This window comes from Natrix helvetica (assembly GCF_964273705.1).
Source record: "Natrix helvetica genome assembly, chromosome: 4".
Lineage (NCBI taxonomy): Eukaryota > Metazoa > Chordata > Lepidosauria > Squamata > Natricidae > Natrix > Natrix helvetica.
Genome location: NC_138550.1, coordinates 81,837,251 through 81,852,195, shown reverse-complemented (window position 1 = coordinate 81,852,195; position 14,945 = coordinate 81,837,251). Strand labels below are relative to the sequence as shown.

At 36.4% G+C, this 14,945-nt stretch overlaps 1 protein-coding gene across 1 annotated transcript in view; it reads left to right on the top strand.

The window, feature by feature from the left end:
* The window catches only part of DNAH5 (dynein axonemal heavy chain 5), a 142,226-nt gene that overhangs the window by 116,674 nt on the left and 10,607 nt on the right, over positions 1–14,945 (top strand). Inside the window, exons 68-77 of the mRNA XM_081952749.1 lie at positions 700–890; positions 1,264–1,385; positions 5,972–6,121; positions 7,884–8,129; positions 8,816–9,035; positions 9,859–10,064; positions 10,553–10,756; positions 11,856–12,071; positions 12,675–12,887; positions 13,899–14,051. Coding sequence (XP_081808875.1) covers positions 700–890; positions 1,264–1,385; positions 5,972–6,121; positions 7,884–8,129; positions 8,816–9,035; positions 9,859–10,064; positions 10,553–10,756; positions 11,856–12,071; positions 12,675–12,887; positions 13,899–14,051 — 1,921 coding nt within the window. The remainder of the gene's footprint in view (positions 1–699; positions 891–1,263; positions 1,386–5,971; positions 6,122–7,883; positions 8,130–8,815; positions 9,036–9,858; positions 10,065–10,552; positions 10,757–11,855; positions 12,072–12,674; positions 12,888–13,898; positions 14,052–14,945) is intronic.

The window sequence follows — 14,945 nt, the reverse complement described above, 5'->3', positions numbered from 1 at the left end:
ACTGCTGCCTTCTGGACCAATTGTAGCTTCTGGATAGTCTTCAAGGACAGTCCTGTATAAAGTACATTGCAGTAATCCAATTGGGAAGTGGCTAAGATGTGAATGGCAGCAAGTTGAGCCTCCAGATCATGGAAGGGGTGCAATTGGTGCACAAAACATTGTGCAAAGACCTCTTGGCCACAGCTGTCATCCCAGCACGGGCTACAGATCCCTGGCTTTTCGAATTGCTTAGACTAATATCTTAGGGATGCCTTATCTATAACAATTCTGCCTATCCTGTCTGTTCGTTTAGTAAGCATCTGCTGAAGATCCCATCCCCATATGAAGTGATGGCAGTCTGGACTAGGACCTCCCTTTAGTGGTCGCTGCATTAGGAAAAAAAGGGAGGGATGGAGGGAGGACTAGTAGGGATAAAGATCAGGGGAATCAATTGTATGAAGCTAAAATACCTTTCAATCTATCTGAAAGAGTGAACGCTCAGCAGTCCAAACAGTCCTAGTCAGTTGGATCATATTGATTGAACAGTATTTAATGTCATGTTGAATTTGTCTCAGCAACTCTGTTTGCTTTTGCACTAACTCAGTACTTTTAAGTACAGCTTTGAAAATGCTTTATTCCTGTATACTTTTACCCTTTCTAAAAATCTTTACCCTAAAGGCATTATATTACTCTTTTATCCTCTCCCTTTCTTTCAAATAGGTCTGTCAAGAGTCCAATTACAAGCAAAAGAATAGCAAATATCATTGAGCATATGACCTATGAAGTGTATAAATATGCTGCACGAGGGCTTTACGAGGAGCATAAGTTTCTGTTCACGTTGCTGCTTACCTTGAAGATTGATTTGCAGTGGGGCAAAGTCAAACATGAGGAGTTCCTAACTCTGATTAAAGGTCATAGCAACTACATCACATCCTTAGTGTATGGTCCTTTGCTGTTTTCTCCTTACCTGTACAAAATAGTAATTAGAGATACTAACCTGATACTTCACAGGGTGAATGTTGAAACTGTTGATCTGATAAGCCTTGTACACTGCAATCTGCAAATTTTGTGACTTTCTGTTTTAGGCTTCTAAGTGAAATTTAACATGTTATTCAACTTCATGTAGAGTAGGCAACATATTCTTAAACTACAGCATAGGTGTTTGAACCCCTTTTAAATAAGGAAGAGTATGTGTATGTGTGTGTGTGGGGGTTATTAGTAATGTTTTCCACTTTTTAAATCTTTACTTTTTAAAACTTTCAACTTTTAATCATATATTTCCAGGTGGTGCTTCTTTGGATCTGAAAGCTTGTCCTTCTAAGCCAGCTAAATGGATTCTGGATATGACTTGGTTGAATTTGGTGGAACTCAGTAAGCTGAGACAATTTTCAGATGTCCTGGATCAAGTAGGTACCAGTAGGAGTTGGTATATTTTGTTTTTGCAATTTATTTCAATTGACAGTTTAATGGATTTCAATTTCAATGTGTTAATTGGCCTCGGCTATATATTATCTGACAAATGTAAAACTTGAAGCATTGATGTTTCAGAAACAAATGTTCTGAGATCATTACGGAACACACTTTATTACACATTCAATTTCACTTTCTTCTCTAGTGGTGAGGGTGCCCATAAACAAGCCAGCCAGTCATCCAGCCTTGGTTCAGATCCAAAGGCATAAGGGCATATAAAGCAGAGGTGGTATGCAGCAAGTTCTGACCATTTCTGGAGAACCGATAGTGGAAATTTTGAGCAGTTTGGAGAACTGGTAAATACCACGTCTGACTGGCTCTGCCCCTATCTATTCTCTGTCTCCTGAGTCCCAGCTGATCAATAGGGAATGGGGATTTTGCAGTATTCTTCCCCTGCCATACCCACCAAGCTATGTCAATCTCACCACTGATATAAAGCATATTCTTTAAATAACTTATTTGCATGCAGCTAATGCTCTAAAGTTAAACCAGTTCTTTAAATCTAGTGTAAGAATTTGCTGATAAAATGCTTGTTGAAGTGTATCTAGGATAAAAGTCCCATCTTTATATTTTGGAGCAAATAAAACTGCACTGGGTATTAATGCTTATAGTTCATTACCCCTAGGACTATAAGTAGTGAGTAAGGACCTGTACCACTAAGAAAGATGGAGTTTTTTTCAGAAAGGCACACAGAGTCACTCATTAAGCTGTCTGAAATTAAAGTCACATTCTTTGAAAGTTCATCCATATAGCCGTATAGAATATGCTATTCTTCAATCTTCAAGGTAGGAGGAAAGTCTATTCTCAAAATCACTGCCCTCTCAGTGTTCCTCTTACTTTGCCTTGGGAGGCCACAAGAACTGCTGCCCTCACAGGAGAGAGGTTACTGCTGCTGTACTGGAGATAGTGCTCTTTAGCAAAGCACAGGCCAGGGCAGCAGAGGGGATGGGTTTGTCCCATGATAAGGGCCTGCACAGTGCCATTTAAGCTGACAGGAATAGCAATCTTGAAGGTGTATATTGGTCTGCTGTCTATATATATATGAACACGAAAACACTCATGCAGAACATCACGAAATCTCCAGAACAGTTAGCCTACAAACTTGAAATAAACAAAGTGTTGTCCGGGTTTTCCCCTTTTACACCTTCTGTTATGCATAGTTCATTTTACATCATATTTTCATTTCACATTTCAGTCATCTTATTTTCTTTCCACATTTTCCAGCTTAAATTTAATTTCTTCTTAATATATAAACAATATCATTATTTCCCTCTCCTAGTTAATCAAATTTAACATATCAATTCCATCTATTATTCTGTTTTACTATCGATAACACATATCCTCAAATGTAATTTTTTATAGTAAACATTTCACTTAGTTATCTACAATTAATAGTATTAATCTATTTCCCTCACATCATATTGGCTATATACCATTGGTTATATTTACCGAATTTCATTCCATTCTACTAGTAAATCCTTTTCCTTCTTTCCTCCTTTCAACCATTTTCTCTTTTATATATATATATATTTATTGTTTTTACATTTAAAACAATGCAATGCCGCGGAGTGGGGTGATCATATATTCACATTATGTACAGCTAGTTTCAACCATTAACAGTTAATCTACTTAATACATTGTCTGTCCTTCTGTTCGATCACAATATATACATTTGTTCCAGTCTTGTCATCTTAACTTATACCAATCATAAAATCTATTCCATACCTCAAAATATTCTGATTCCCCTTTATTTTTAAGTTCCAAAGTGAGCCTATCTGCTTCTGCACAGGCCAACACTTTTCTGATTATATCTAGCTCTGATGGCGTATTTTCTTTTTTCCAATGCTGTGCATAGGTTATGCACGCTGCAGTCAGTATATGTATAATTAGATAGAGTGTATCTTTCTTAAACCCCTCCGGTATTATGCCTAGGAGAAAAGTTTCTGGTTTAAACATAATTTGTTCTCCCACCATTTGTTCTAACCATGATTGAATCATTTTCCAATATTTTTTTGCCTCATTGCACACCCACCACATATGATAGAAAGTGCCTGGTGTTTTTTTTTACACTTCCAACAATTTGGGGCCAGATTTTTAAACATTTTAGAAAGCCGTGCTGGCGGGAGATGCCATCTGTAGAACATCTTGTAAAGATTTTCTTTATACGCCGTAGCCAATGTTAATTTCTGATTAAGTATCCAAAGTTTTTCCCACTTAGCCAATTCCACATTGTAACCGAAATTTTTCGCCCAGGCGACCATGGTTTCTTTGACATGTTCTTCCTCTAGTTTATATTCCAACAAAAATCTATACAGCACTTTGATCAGTCTGTTTTCTGTCTGTATCAACAGTTTATCTAATATTGTGTAGTCTTTGGCAATACCTTCGTTCTTCCTATCCTGTGCATACCTTGATTTTATCTGTAAATAAGACCACCATTCTACTTGTATTCCTTGTGATGTCAATTCTGATCTAGTTTTGATCTCCCCCTGCCTGTTCAATAGCTCTTTATATGTGACTATATTTTCCACGTTAATTAAATTTGGGTGTATGTATGCTTCCATCGTAGATAGCCAAATAGGTATTTTGGTATAGTGGTCATGTTTAATTTTGTTCCATATTATTAACAGAGATTGTCTAATGTAATGTCTACTAAAATATTTGTGTGCAGATCCTTTTTCATACCAGAAGAAGGCATGCCAGCCTGCTTGGAGGTCATGACCTTCCAATTTGAGTAATCTTTTATTTCTCAGCATTATCCATTCCCTTAGCCATGTTAATATGGCCGCAGTATAATAGAGTTCCCAATCTGGTACGCCAAATCCTCCCTTTTCCTTAGTGTCTTGCATAGCCTTAAGTTTTATTCTTGGTTTTCTTCCCTGCCAGATAAATTTTGAAACCAATTGATTCAAATCTTTGAAGACACCTTTTTCTAATTCAATGGGTATATTCTGAAATAAAAAAAGAAATTTTGGTAATATATTCATTTTTATAACTGTGATCCTGCCCATCAGGGACAGTTGTAGGTTTTTCCATCTTTCTAGATCCTTCTTAGTTTTATTAATCAGATTGGTATAATTGTCTTCTTTGATGGTCACACACCTCACAGATAAATGTATACCAAGATATTTAAATTTTTTGACAATTTGGATACCCAATTTCTTCATTAACTCCTCTTTTGCTTTTGATGTCATATTTTTAGTCAGCATTTTGGTCTTTGTCATATTTATCTTTAGACCCGCTATTTTCCTATACTCTGTCAGTTCCTCAATGAGTTTTGTACCAGACTTCATAGGATCTTCTAGCACAAACACTAGATCGTCCGCAAAGGCCTGTAACTTAAATTGCTCCTTTTTAATTTCTAGTCCCTTTATCTTTACCTCTTTACGTATATTCCTGGCTAGTACTTCTAGGGTTAGTATAAACAACAGGAGGGATAGGGGGCAACCTTGTCTTGTACCTTTCTGAATTACAATACTTTGTGTTAGTTCACCATTGATTATTACTTTGGCTTTTTGGTTTGTATAAATTGCTCTGATCGTGTTTATAAATTTATCCCCACAATCCATGTATTCTAATTGTTGGTGCAAAAATTCCCAGTTGACATTATCAAATGCCTTTTGGGCATCGAGAAAGATTAGTGCAACCTGTTTGTCATTGTGCACTTCATAATATTCAAGAATGTCCAACATAATTCTCATATTGTTTTTAATTTGTCTTCTGGGGAGGAATCCGTTTTGATCTGTATGGATGAACGATGTAAGAAATTTTTTCAACCTTTCTGCTATTATTGAGGCAAAGATTTTGTAATCTGCATTTAGCAGTGATATTGGTCTGTAGTTTTGTATAAGCACCTGGTCTGTGTCCGCCTTAGGTAATAGTACAATGTTAGCCTCCGTCCATGATAACGGTGTCTTCGCCTCTTTCAACACAGCGTTGTAGACTTCCAACAACGTTGGGACAAGTATATCCTGGAATTCTTTATAAATTTCCGCTGGCAACCCATCCGGCCCTGCAGCTTTATTATTCTTTTGTCTTTGTATGGCCTCCGTTATCTCTGATGTTTTAATGTCTTCATTGAACATGTCCTTAATCTCCTCTGGTACCTTTGGCAGATCTGACTTTTCCAAATACTGTAATATTCCTTCCTTTGTATGGTCTCGGTTTTCTCTTAATCTCTCAGGAACTTCTCTTATATTCTCTTCTCTCCACCCATTCGCCTAACTTTTTCTTTTTCTTGTAATTTCTATATTTTTTCTTTCCAATCTTTTTTCTCCTTTTTAATTCTATAGTTTTAGTAGTTTTCACCAGTCCCCCCCCCCCCATATTTAACCATTTATCCACCTTTGCTATTTAATTTTCCCTTTTTGGGGGCCACAATAGAAGACTGGCCTCAATATGGTCACTCCAACATGAGAGATGTCTTCAACAGATGTTACGCAGTCTGTCTTTGAATGAGAAAAAGGGGACCGCATTGATGACTCCTGTGGAATATGATACTCTCATTGTAATATATTATCAGATCTCACAGACAGAAAAGCAGTGGAAAATTTGGTTTGATAAGGAAAATCCAGAAGAAGAACTTGTTCCAAGTGGCTATGGTCAATCTCTGGACTGCTTCAGACGTCTCCTCCTTATTAGGTCCTGGTGTCCTGATAGAACTATTGCTCAGGTAATGTATGAAAGTTTTAATAATAGAATATGCCGAATCATATTTTTGTGGTTGTTATGCATCACATATGCAGTTCTACACACACATATACACAATTCCAGGAATATCTCTAGCTGAGTCATTTGAAGGGAGAAGTGCTTCTCCTTTCTCACATGTACATTCATGAGGCTATCATTTTAGTTCATTCTTCTTCTATTGCCACAGAAGCAGCACTTTGTAAAATACATTTTAGTTCCTCCAGACTCTGGAGAAGATAAACCAACATGGATCTGAAATATACAAGATTAGAGATCAAAGCCAGCATTTCAGATTGTATTCAGAAGCACACTGATTACCATATTGATGTTGCATTGTTGAAATTGTTTTCACCTACCAGCATATTCTATGGACTGTATCAATGTGTACAAAATAAACTTTCCTGGTAATTCAAAAGTAACTTCAAATAAAGTATTTGGCAATAAATCAGTCTCAAGGTAATGGAGATACGAGTACCTCCCATTCCAAAAAGAGAGAGAGCCATAATTGCTACAGCAGCCAAGAGCAGGCAAAATTTCCCCAGGCTACAATCTCCACTTGCTAATCTAGAAGCCATGAATCCAGGATAATTTTCAAGTAATTGATCTGCTTCTTCAGTGAGAATCTTGTAAACTTGTCCAGAGTCAGTATGTGGGGGCGGGTGAGTCTCTGCCCAATCTAATAGCTTCTGGAATAAATAATATGTTACTCTTGCCTACAATTCTATTTCAATTTACCTAAGATTCAATTTCAAGCTAAGTCAGAACTTGCAGTCTTGTCCAACCCCATGATGGAGACATACAAGTAGATATCATTAGGGTATTGTTGATACCTCATCCCAGTCTCATGCCTGGTTTCACCCATCAATTTCACATAGACATTAAATGAAGTGAAGGGACATATCAAGACTACTGGCATCCCATAAAGAAAGGATCAAGGGTTCAGTTGCTCAGCACCCATTAACATCAGTTACATCTTTTTACTCTGATGGGAACTGAATCACTGTAAAATGGTTCTTTGAACTCCCAACTGATTCAGGGGTCTAGAATGATTCTATAATCAATGGCATTGAATACTGGTGAGACATCTAATATTTCCCAAGGGTTGCATTTCCAAAATCAGCCCTTGATTTTATGGATGGGAAGAATGGGGTTTTTTTTAGGTCTAGCTTTCCCTTAAACTTACAGTAGTGTATACATGGCCAGGGCTATCACTGTATTGTGGACAATCTCCAAGAAATGAATGAACCAAGAGGAAGGCTTTAGAGGGGCATTGCAAGATGCTAGCTTTGGGGAAAGCAGTAATTGTACATTGCTTTCTAGTAAACCTCAGTGTTATTTGTGATGAAGGGATTGAAATTGTTCTTCTTATATCAGCAAGTGACTACTATTTGGCTTGAACACTAACTTTACAAATTGAATATATGTCCTGTTGTTTTCAATGAGAATGCTAAAATGCAAATACTGCTATAGGCCTTTGTGCCAATTAAAGTTTAGCAAGAATCCCACAGATATTATTTTAAATAATAGGAACATTTAGTAGTTAGATATACAAAATCCCACCACTCACCTGGTATAATAAGATTTATACCACACTTCTGAAATGTTCTAATGGGTTGATTGTACATTCATGTTTGACCTTATCAAACATGCCAATTCTTCCCTAAATGCTTTGTCTCCAAAGTCCCTGCATTTTTCCTATTAAGTACATGTGAAACATTAATATATATCTTTTTTAAAAAATATAGGCTAGGAAGTACATTAAGGATACCATGGGAGAAAAATATGCGGAAGGGGTCATTTTAGATTTGGAGAAGACTTGGGAAGAATCTGATCCACGCACACCTCTCATCTGTTTCCTGTCAATGGGCTCTGATCCGACTGATTCAATCATTGCTTTGGGGAAAAGGTTGAAAATTGAGACACGCTGCGTTTCCATGGGTCAGGGACAAGAAGTCCATGCACGTAAACTTCTGCAACAAACTATGGCTCATGTAAGGCAACTTTTCCATGCTAATTTGGTGTAGGGCATTTTTCAAAAAAAAAATAGAACATTGCAAATGACTAGTGAGGTTTAGCTGAGCATGAATATAGCGTAACTAATATTGTTTATGGAATAGAATTTCTATTTTTATTTCTAAAGAGCAAAATAGGATTATTTCTAGCCAGTAGCATTCTGAAAATGAAAATATATTATGTTTTTAAATCAATTGCTCTATATATTTTGATTCAAAAATGTTGCTAAATCCAATACATGTTTATATTTGGCAGCAGACAGGAATATATATTGCTTGGGTGACACACATTTATATTGCAGATAAATTAAGTTGTTACTTTGTTGAATTTCACTTTCAAAATAAAATTGATCATTGTTGGTGATATTGAGTGAAAGATTACGCTAGTTGGATATGTACAAGATAGTGTTCATCCTACCACTAAAAATCAAATCTATTCCAAGTAGGATCCATAGAATTCTTTCAAATTCTTAGTTTATTGGCTATACTTCAGTTACGTTTGGAGCTAGAAACAAATTATGATATATTTGCAAAATACTATGTCAGCATTGAGGAGTTGTGAATTGAGTATCATTGAAAGGCAACAATAATCTGAATGCATGGTGTTAATTTCCAAAATGAATAACAAACCCAGCTACATGTCTCTTAACATCTTATTATCTTAGGGTGGATGGGCCCTCTTGCAGAACTGCCACTTGGGTCTTAACTTTATGGATGAGCTGATGGATACTATTGTGGAAACAGAAATAGTTCATGAGGCCTTTCGTTTGTGGATGACTACAGAGGTCCACAAACACTTTCCTATTACCCTGCTACAGATGTCTATAAAATTCACTAATGAACCTCCTCAGGGACTTAAAGCTGGCCTAAAGAGAACATATGGAGGTGAGTGACAGCTTCAGCTGTCATACAACTATTTGATAACTTTTCCCCATAAAATTGAATATTTTATTCAGTTTTCAGCAAGACAAAATCATGTAGCTTGAATGATCTTAAGAGTGCTTGGAGTATTTTGATCAATCAGTTTGTGCTGGATTTTCTACTTTAAACGTATATTAAATATAAGATAAGAGTTACAGATGACTATGCCTATAAATAGCTGGATAATCATTTGCTAATCAGTAAATTATTGAGCCAGGCATGTCTGCCCAACTATTGAAAATGATTACCATCAGAACATTAAAATTTTTCACTGAGTGTTTTCATTCATGTATATTATTATTAGCAATAGCAATAGCAATAGCAATAGCACTTAGACTTATATACTGTTTCCCAGTGCTTTACAGCCCTCTCTAAGCAATCTTACAGAGTCAGCATATAGCCTCCAATAATCTGGGTCTTCATTTTATGGAAAGATGGATGGCTGAGTCAACCTTGAGCCAGTCAGGATTGAACTCCAGGCAATCAGCTGAATTAGCCTGCAATTCTGCATTCTAACCACAGCCCCACCGTGACTCTATTTCTTCAAGATTTGGGATTGGTTTAGAGAATTTGGTTTGATACTTATGTATGTTGATTCTTTTCAAGTGTAACATATAAGTGGGAAATATGCTAATTTTTGTGTAAGCAACTATCATGTAGAAGTTATGATTAAATGGGAATTGCAGAGGAAAAATGCAGTTCCAGAAAGCCAAAACAAAATAAGAAAGCTTTTCATTAAGGGCTTTATAGGAAAGTTTGTTTATAATGGTCAATGACTTTGTTACAGGTGTGAATCAAGATCTCTTGGACATCAGCAATATGGTACAGTGGAAGCCAATGTTGTATGCTGTAGCCTTCCTCCACTCCACTGTTCAAGAGAGAAGAAAATTTGGACCTCTGGGATGGAATATTCCTTATGAATTCAACCAAGCTGATTTCAATGCCACAGTACAGTTTGTTCAGAACCACTTGGATGACATGGACATCAAAAAGGTTAATTGATACTAATTGGCTGGAAATAAATCTCTAGCAGCATATATGAAACTTGAAATAATTTACAATGTTGTCAACTCAATGTAATATACTCAATTAACCTTTAATGTTAAACAGCCATTAAATTCACTAGATTAGATTTAGAGGTGAGGATGGATGTCCTGATACCAGATGTAATATATATTTGATGGCTATAATATGCTGTTGGAAGAGAAAGAAGATAGCTAAAAACAAGAGACAGGGATAGCAAAGTAAATCGGGGGAGGATTCCAATTTGATAATGGAACTATTTTTACTCTAGTTCAGAATAAGATAATATATGCCTAGGAATTTTCAGATTTTTCATATGCACATGGACTTCTAGGAGAGTAGAAGACCTTCAAGGTCCCTTCCACCTCTATTCTGATTGATTGATTGACATACAAATACATTTATTTTAGTATACAGTTGCGTGAACATACCATATATTTTTTAAAAATCTTTTTCAGGGTGTGTCCTGGAACACTGTTCGTTATATGATTGGAGAAATTCAGTATGGTGGAAGGGTTACAGATGACTATGACAAAAGGCTCCTTAACACATTTGCTAAAGTGTGGTTCAGTGAAAACATGTTCAGCCAAGACTTTTCATTTTACAAAGGATACAATATACCGAAGTGTACTGCAGTGGATCAGTACCTGCACTACATACAGGTTTGTTATCATTAGCAAATAAAAGGAAATTTAAGGCTAGGCTGAAGTTAATAAATCAAAAGCTTTCTTTATTCACAAGGTCATTGCACTAGTATATTTCCTCCTTAATCAAACTTCCTGTACAGAATTTGCAGACAAGAACTCTGAAGATATATACGAAGGATACTTTGATGTAAAGAAATTAATACCAAAATATGGAAGGAACTGAGAAATTAATAATGTGCTATGTAGGTAGATTGAACTACTGCCTCACAGCCTCAGAGATACTAGTGATTAAGACATTTGTGAACATTTGGAGATTCTTGATTTAAAAATTGCTTTTGTCTTGATGTGACAAAGAATTTCTTTTTTATATTAAAATCTTAACAATGTAAAGGGAGTGGCAGAATGAAGCTGTTACCATGACAAAAAAGAATACTGCTGATGAGCAGTTTAAAATATATATATATAAATAAATAAAGATATGGTATCAGGGTTACAATTAAACTGAACTATTACCTATACTTCAAAGCACTGTACAAGTGTTGTTAGATAATTATCTTCCACCTTATGTAATAATTTTCTGAAACATATTGTATAAATGAAAAATTCTCTGAAATCTTACTTGTTGGGATTATCTTTTAAAAGATATATATGTGTGTGTGTGTGTGTGTACACGCACACACAATGGAACATTTATAAACATTTATTATATATGTACTGTATATGTATACAATATGTATACACACACTCTACACACACGCACACACACACACACACACACACACACACACACACACACACACTGTATATATTACAAATATTCTTTTAGATTCCAGTGTGCTGTTATCTTTTCAGTGTTTTAATGTTAAACCCTCAATCAATAATGCATTAAAATAGGGATTTTTATCCCTCTCAATTTTTGCTGCACTCTCTTGATGCTGATATGGTTTTTTTAAAAAAAACATGCTTGCTATTGCCACCCTTTTTATACTCATTTCCACCAGTACTTTAGAAGAATCTCTATATTACTCTGCTAGATTTATTAATAAAATATACTGACCGTCCCTCTGATCACAAGGTAATATAGATTATATCTGCTTTATGTTGGCTTGTACAGGGCTTGCCTGCTTATGATACTCCCGAAGTCTTTGGCCTGCATCCCAATGCTGATATTACTTACCAGAGCAAACTGGCAAAAGATGTGCTAGACACCATCCTCAGCATTCAACCCAAAGACAGCTCTAGCGGAAGCGGGGAAACCCGAGAAGCTGTAGTGGCCAGGCTAGCTGATGATATGCTGGAGAAGCTACCTGCGGATTACGTGCCTTTTGACGTAAGTTCATAAAATCTTGAGATAGGAAGCATCGGCTGCATTGGAATTGTTTTTCACGCTGTCTAACTGGAAAAAGAAAAACCCTTTGAGTGGAGTGGAGAACCTGGACTAAGGTTACCCAACTGGCTTTGTGCCTAAAAGTAGACGTCATATTCTCCTAGTTTCTAGCCTACACCAATCTGGCTCTTGCATGCAAATACACTCAAGTATATTTGATCACTTATTTGGTTTGACTTGATATTTATGTTTATAATTAGATTTATGCAATCTTCACATTTCAAAGCTTTCTGCATTTTTTTTTGTTTTTCCATAGAGAATTATGGATACATTAAACCTCTAAATATAATACCATTTTTATACTTGCATTTATTTTCAAATACTTTTATCACCAATGAAATAACTGATAAAGAGATTTTTTTAAGACAAGCTTCTTGTACATGATTTTAGTGTTCAAAGAGTTCATGCTCCATGCCACTTTGAAAAAAATCTATCCTCCCATTTCATTTCTTCTGCATAGAATTTTATAGAAGTCAGTAGCCTTGTGGACATGGTGGTTAGCATGCTAATTGGCATTATATTTAAATATTCTCTGTCTCATGTTAGGTAAAGGAAAGGCTTCAGCAAATGGGACCATTTCAGCCAATGAACATCTTTCTGCGACAGGAAATTGACAGAATGCAAAGGATTATTGCTCTGGTGCGAAACACTTTGACAGATCTTAAACTGGCCATTGATGGAACCATAATCATGAATGAGAATCTCAGGGATGCTCTGGATTGTATGTATGATGCACGGATCCCAGAGCGCTGGAGAAAGGTTGGTATTCTTGTTTCATTAGAAGGAAAATAATGTTAGAGCATCATTCTTCTGAATTAACTGCCCTAATAAAATTATGACATGGTCAAAGCATCTAAGCAGACCTACATAATTACTTTTAATTAATTGATTCCTTGTAATTGAAGGCTTGTTCTCATACATTTATTTGACATTCCAGTGGGAGGTTTCTAGGCCATATGAATAGGAAGAATGTCTCATGTAGTAATTTCTCCATGCCAATTCTGTCTTATCAATTTAGTACAGGTAGTCCTCGATTTACAACCACAATAGAGCCCACAATTTCTGTTGCTAAGTGAGACATTTGTTAAGTGAAGTTTTGCCCCTTTTAAACCTATCTTGCTGCAGTTGTTAAATGAATCACTGCAGTTGTTAAGTTAGTAACATGATTGCTAAATGAATATGACTTCCCCATTGACTTTGCTTGTGAAAAGGTCGCAAAAGGGGATTACCTGACCCTGGGACCCTGCAACCATTATAAATATGACTCAGTTTCCAAGTGTCCGAATTTTGATCACATGACCAAGGGGCTGCTGCAAAGATCATAAGTGTGAGAAACAGTCATAAGTCATTTTTTCAGTGTGGTAGTAACTTTGAACAGTTACTAAGTGAACTGTTGTAAGTCGGGGACTAATTGTACTGCAGAGTCTACTGGGACTTCTCTTTTGTCTAAAAAATGCATTTACTCATGAGCAGCATAATGATCTGCTACCCACAGTGATGTTTTATAAGAGTAACTTGATCCACTTGCCATGTACTACTCCAAATTTGGGTAGGAAAGGTCTAAAGGTTAACTTGATTGAATGTTCCTTCATACAAGGAGGACACTTCTGGTTACTTTTTTCTCTGACATCTTGTCTTTAACATGGAGGAAGTAGTCCATCATATGAATTTTCTGAAACAAATGCAGTATACTTTTACTTCTTCAACACCCAAGTTTCGAAGCATTGTACAGCGTAGTTTCTTGTACCATATTATTTTCTCTGTTTCTAGGCGTCTTGGGCTTCCAGCACACTTGGCTTTTGGTTTACTGAACTTCTGGAAAGAAACCGGCAATTTCATTCTTGGATTTTTGAGAAACGACCAAATTGCTTTTGGATGACAGGATTCTTCAATCCCCAGGGCTTTTTAACTGCAATGAGACAGGTTAAATATCTGATTGCTCTACAATTCTATCCACTTGTTTTGATTTTTATCTGAAATGAATACATGTGGAGATTTCATCTATTTTCAGGAAAGTGAATGGAGTTGCCTTTGCCATCTCGAAAAAAAGTAGGGCTGGTAATGGACCTCACTTTTCTTTAACTTTTTTTTTTCATGTTATGATTGTGATAAGGAACAGGGTGTCCCAGTCTTCTTCTTCTACTACCCTGCAAATATTATACTAGGCTTGAGAGAGCTTAAGTCAATAGTAAATTATGGCAGGAAAAGATCGTCTTTGAAAGTCCAGGAGCAAAGATCTACCGCATTGTCAGGGAAATATTCTAAATCTTAAATTTCAGATTTTATTCTTACCCACGATTTTGACAAGCTGACATTTCTAAATGAAATATATAAAACTGCCTGTTGCACTTGGGCAACTGGTTGTCATGGCTCTCGCCAGCTGTTTATATAGCTCACAATGGAACACAGAAACCAGCTGATTCCTGGCAGCTGCCAGTGACTCCTATCATGCTAGGGAACTTCCCTAATTTGGTATTCTGTGTTTCCCAGCAGCCAGTCAGTTGTTCTGTACAACTGTGTGTTTTTGTGTGCATGGCTCCTGCCTAACTCCTATTCTGCAGGAAGGACCCCACTGCTAAAAATATTGTCCAAGTTTTAAACCTTTCTTTTGTTCAGATGTCTCCTTTGCATGGTGTTTTTGCTGCCTCTGTGGTAGATTAAAATAATAAGAAACAGAGAACCTGCTGTTTTTGGATTTCTAGGAAGGGAAAAGGTAATTTGCTAACAAGAGGATGTAGACATTAACTGGCTGACACGGGGCCTCCCCTTACAAGGAGAGTGAAAGTTAGAGGAGTTACAAGGAAATGTTCCAGCAGT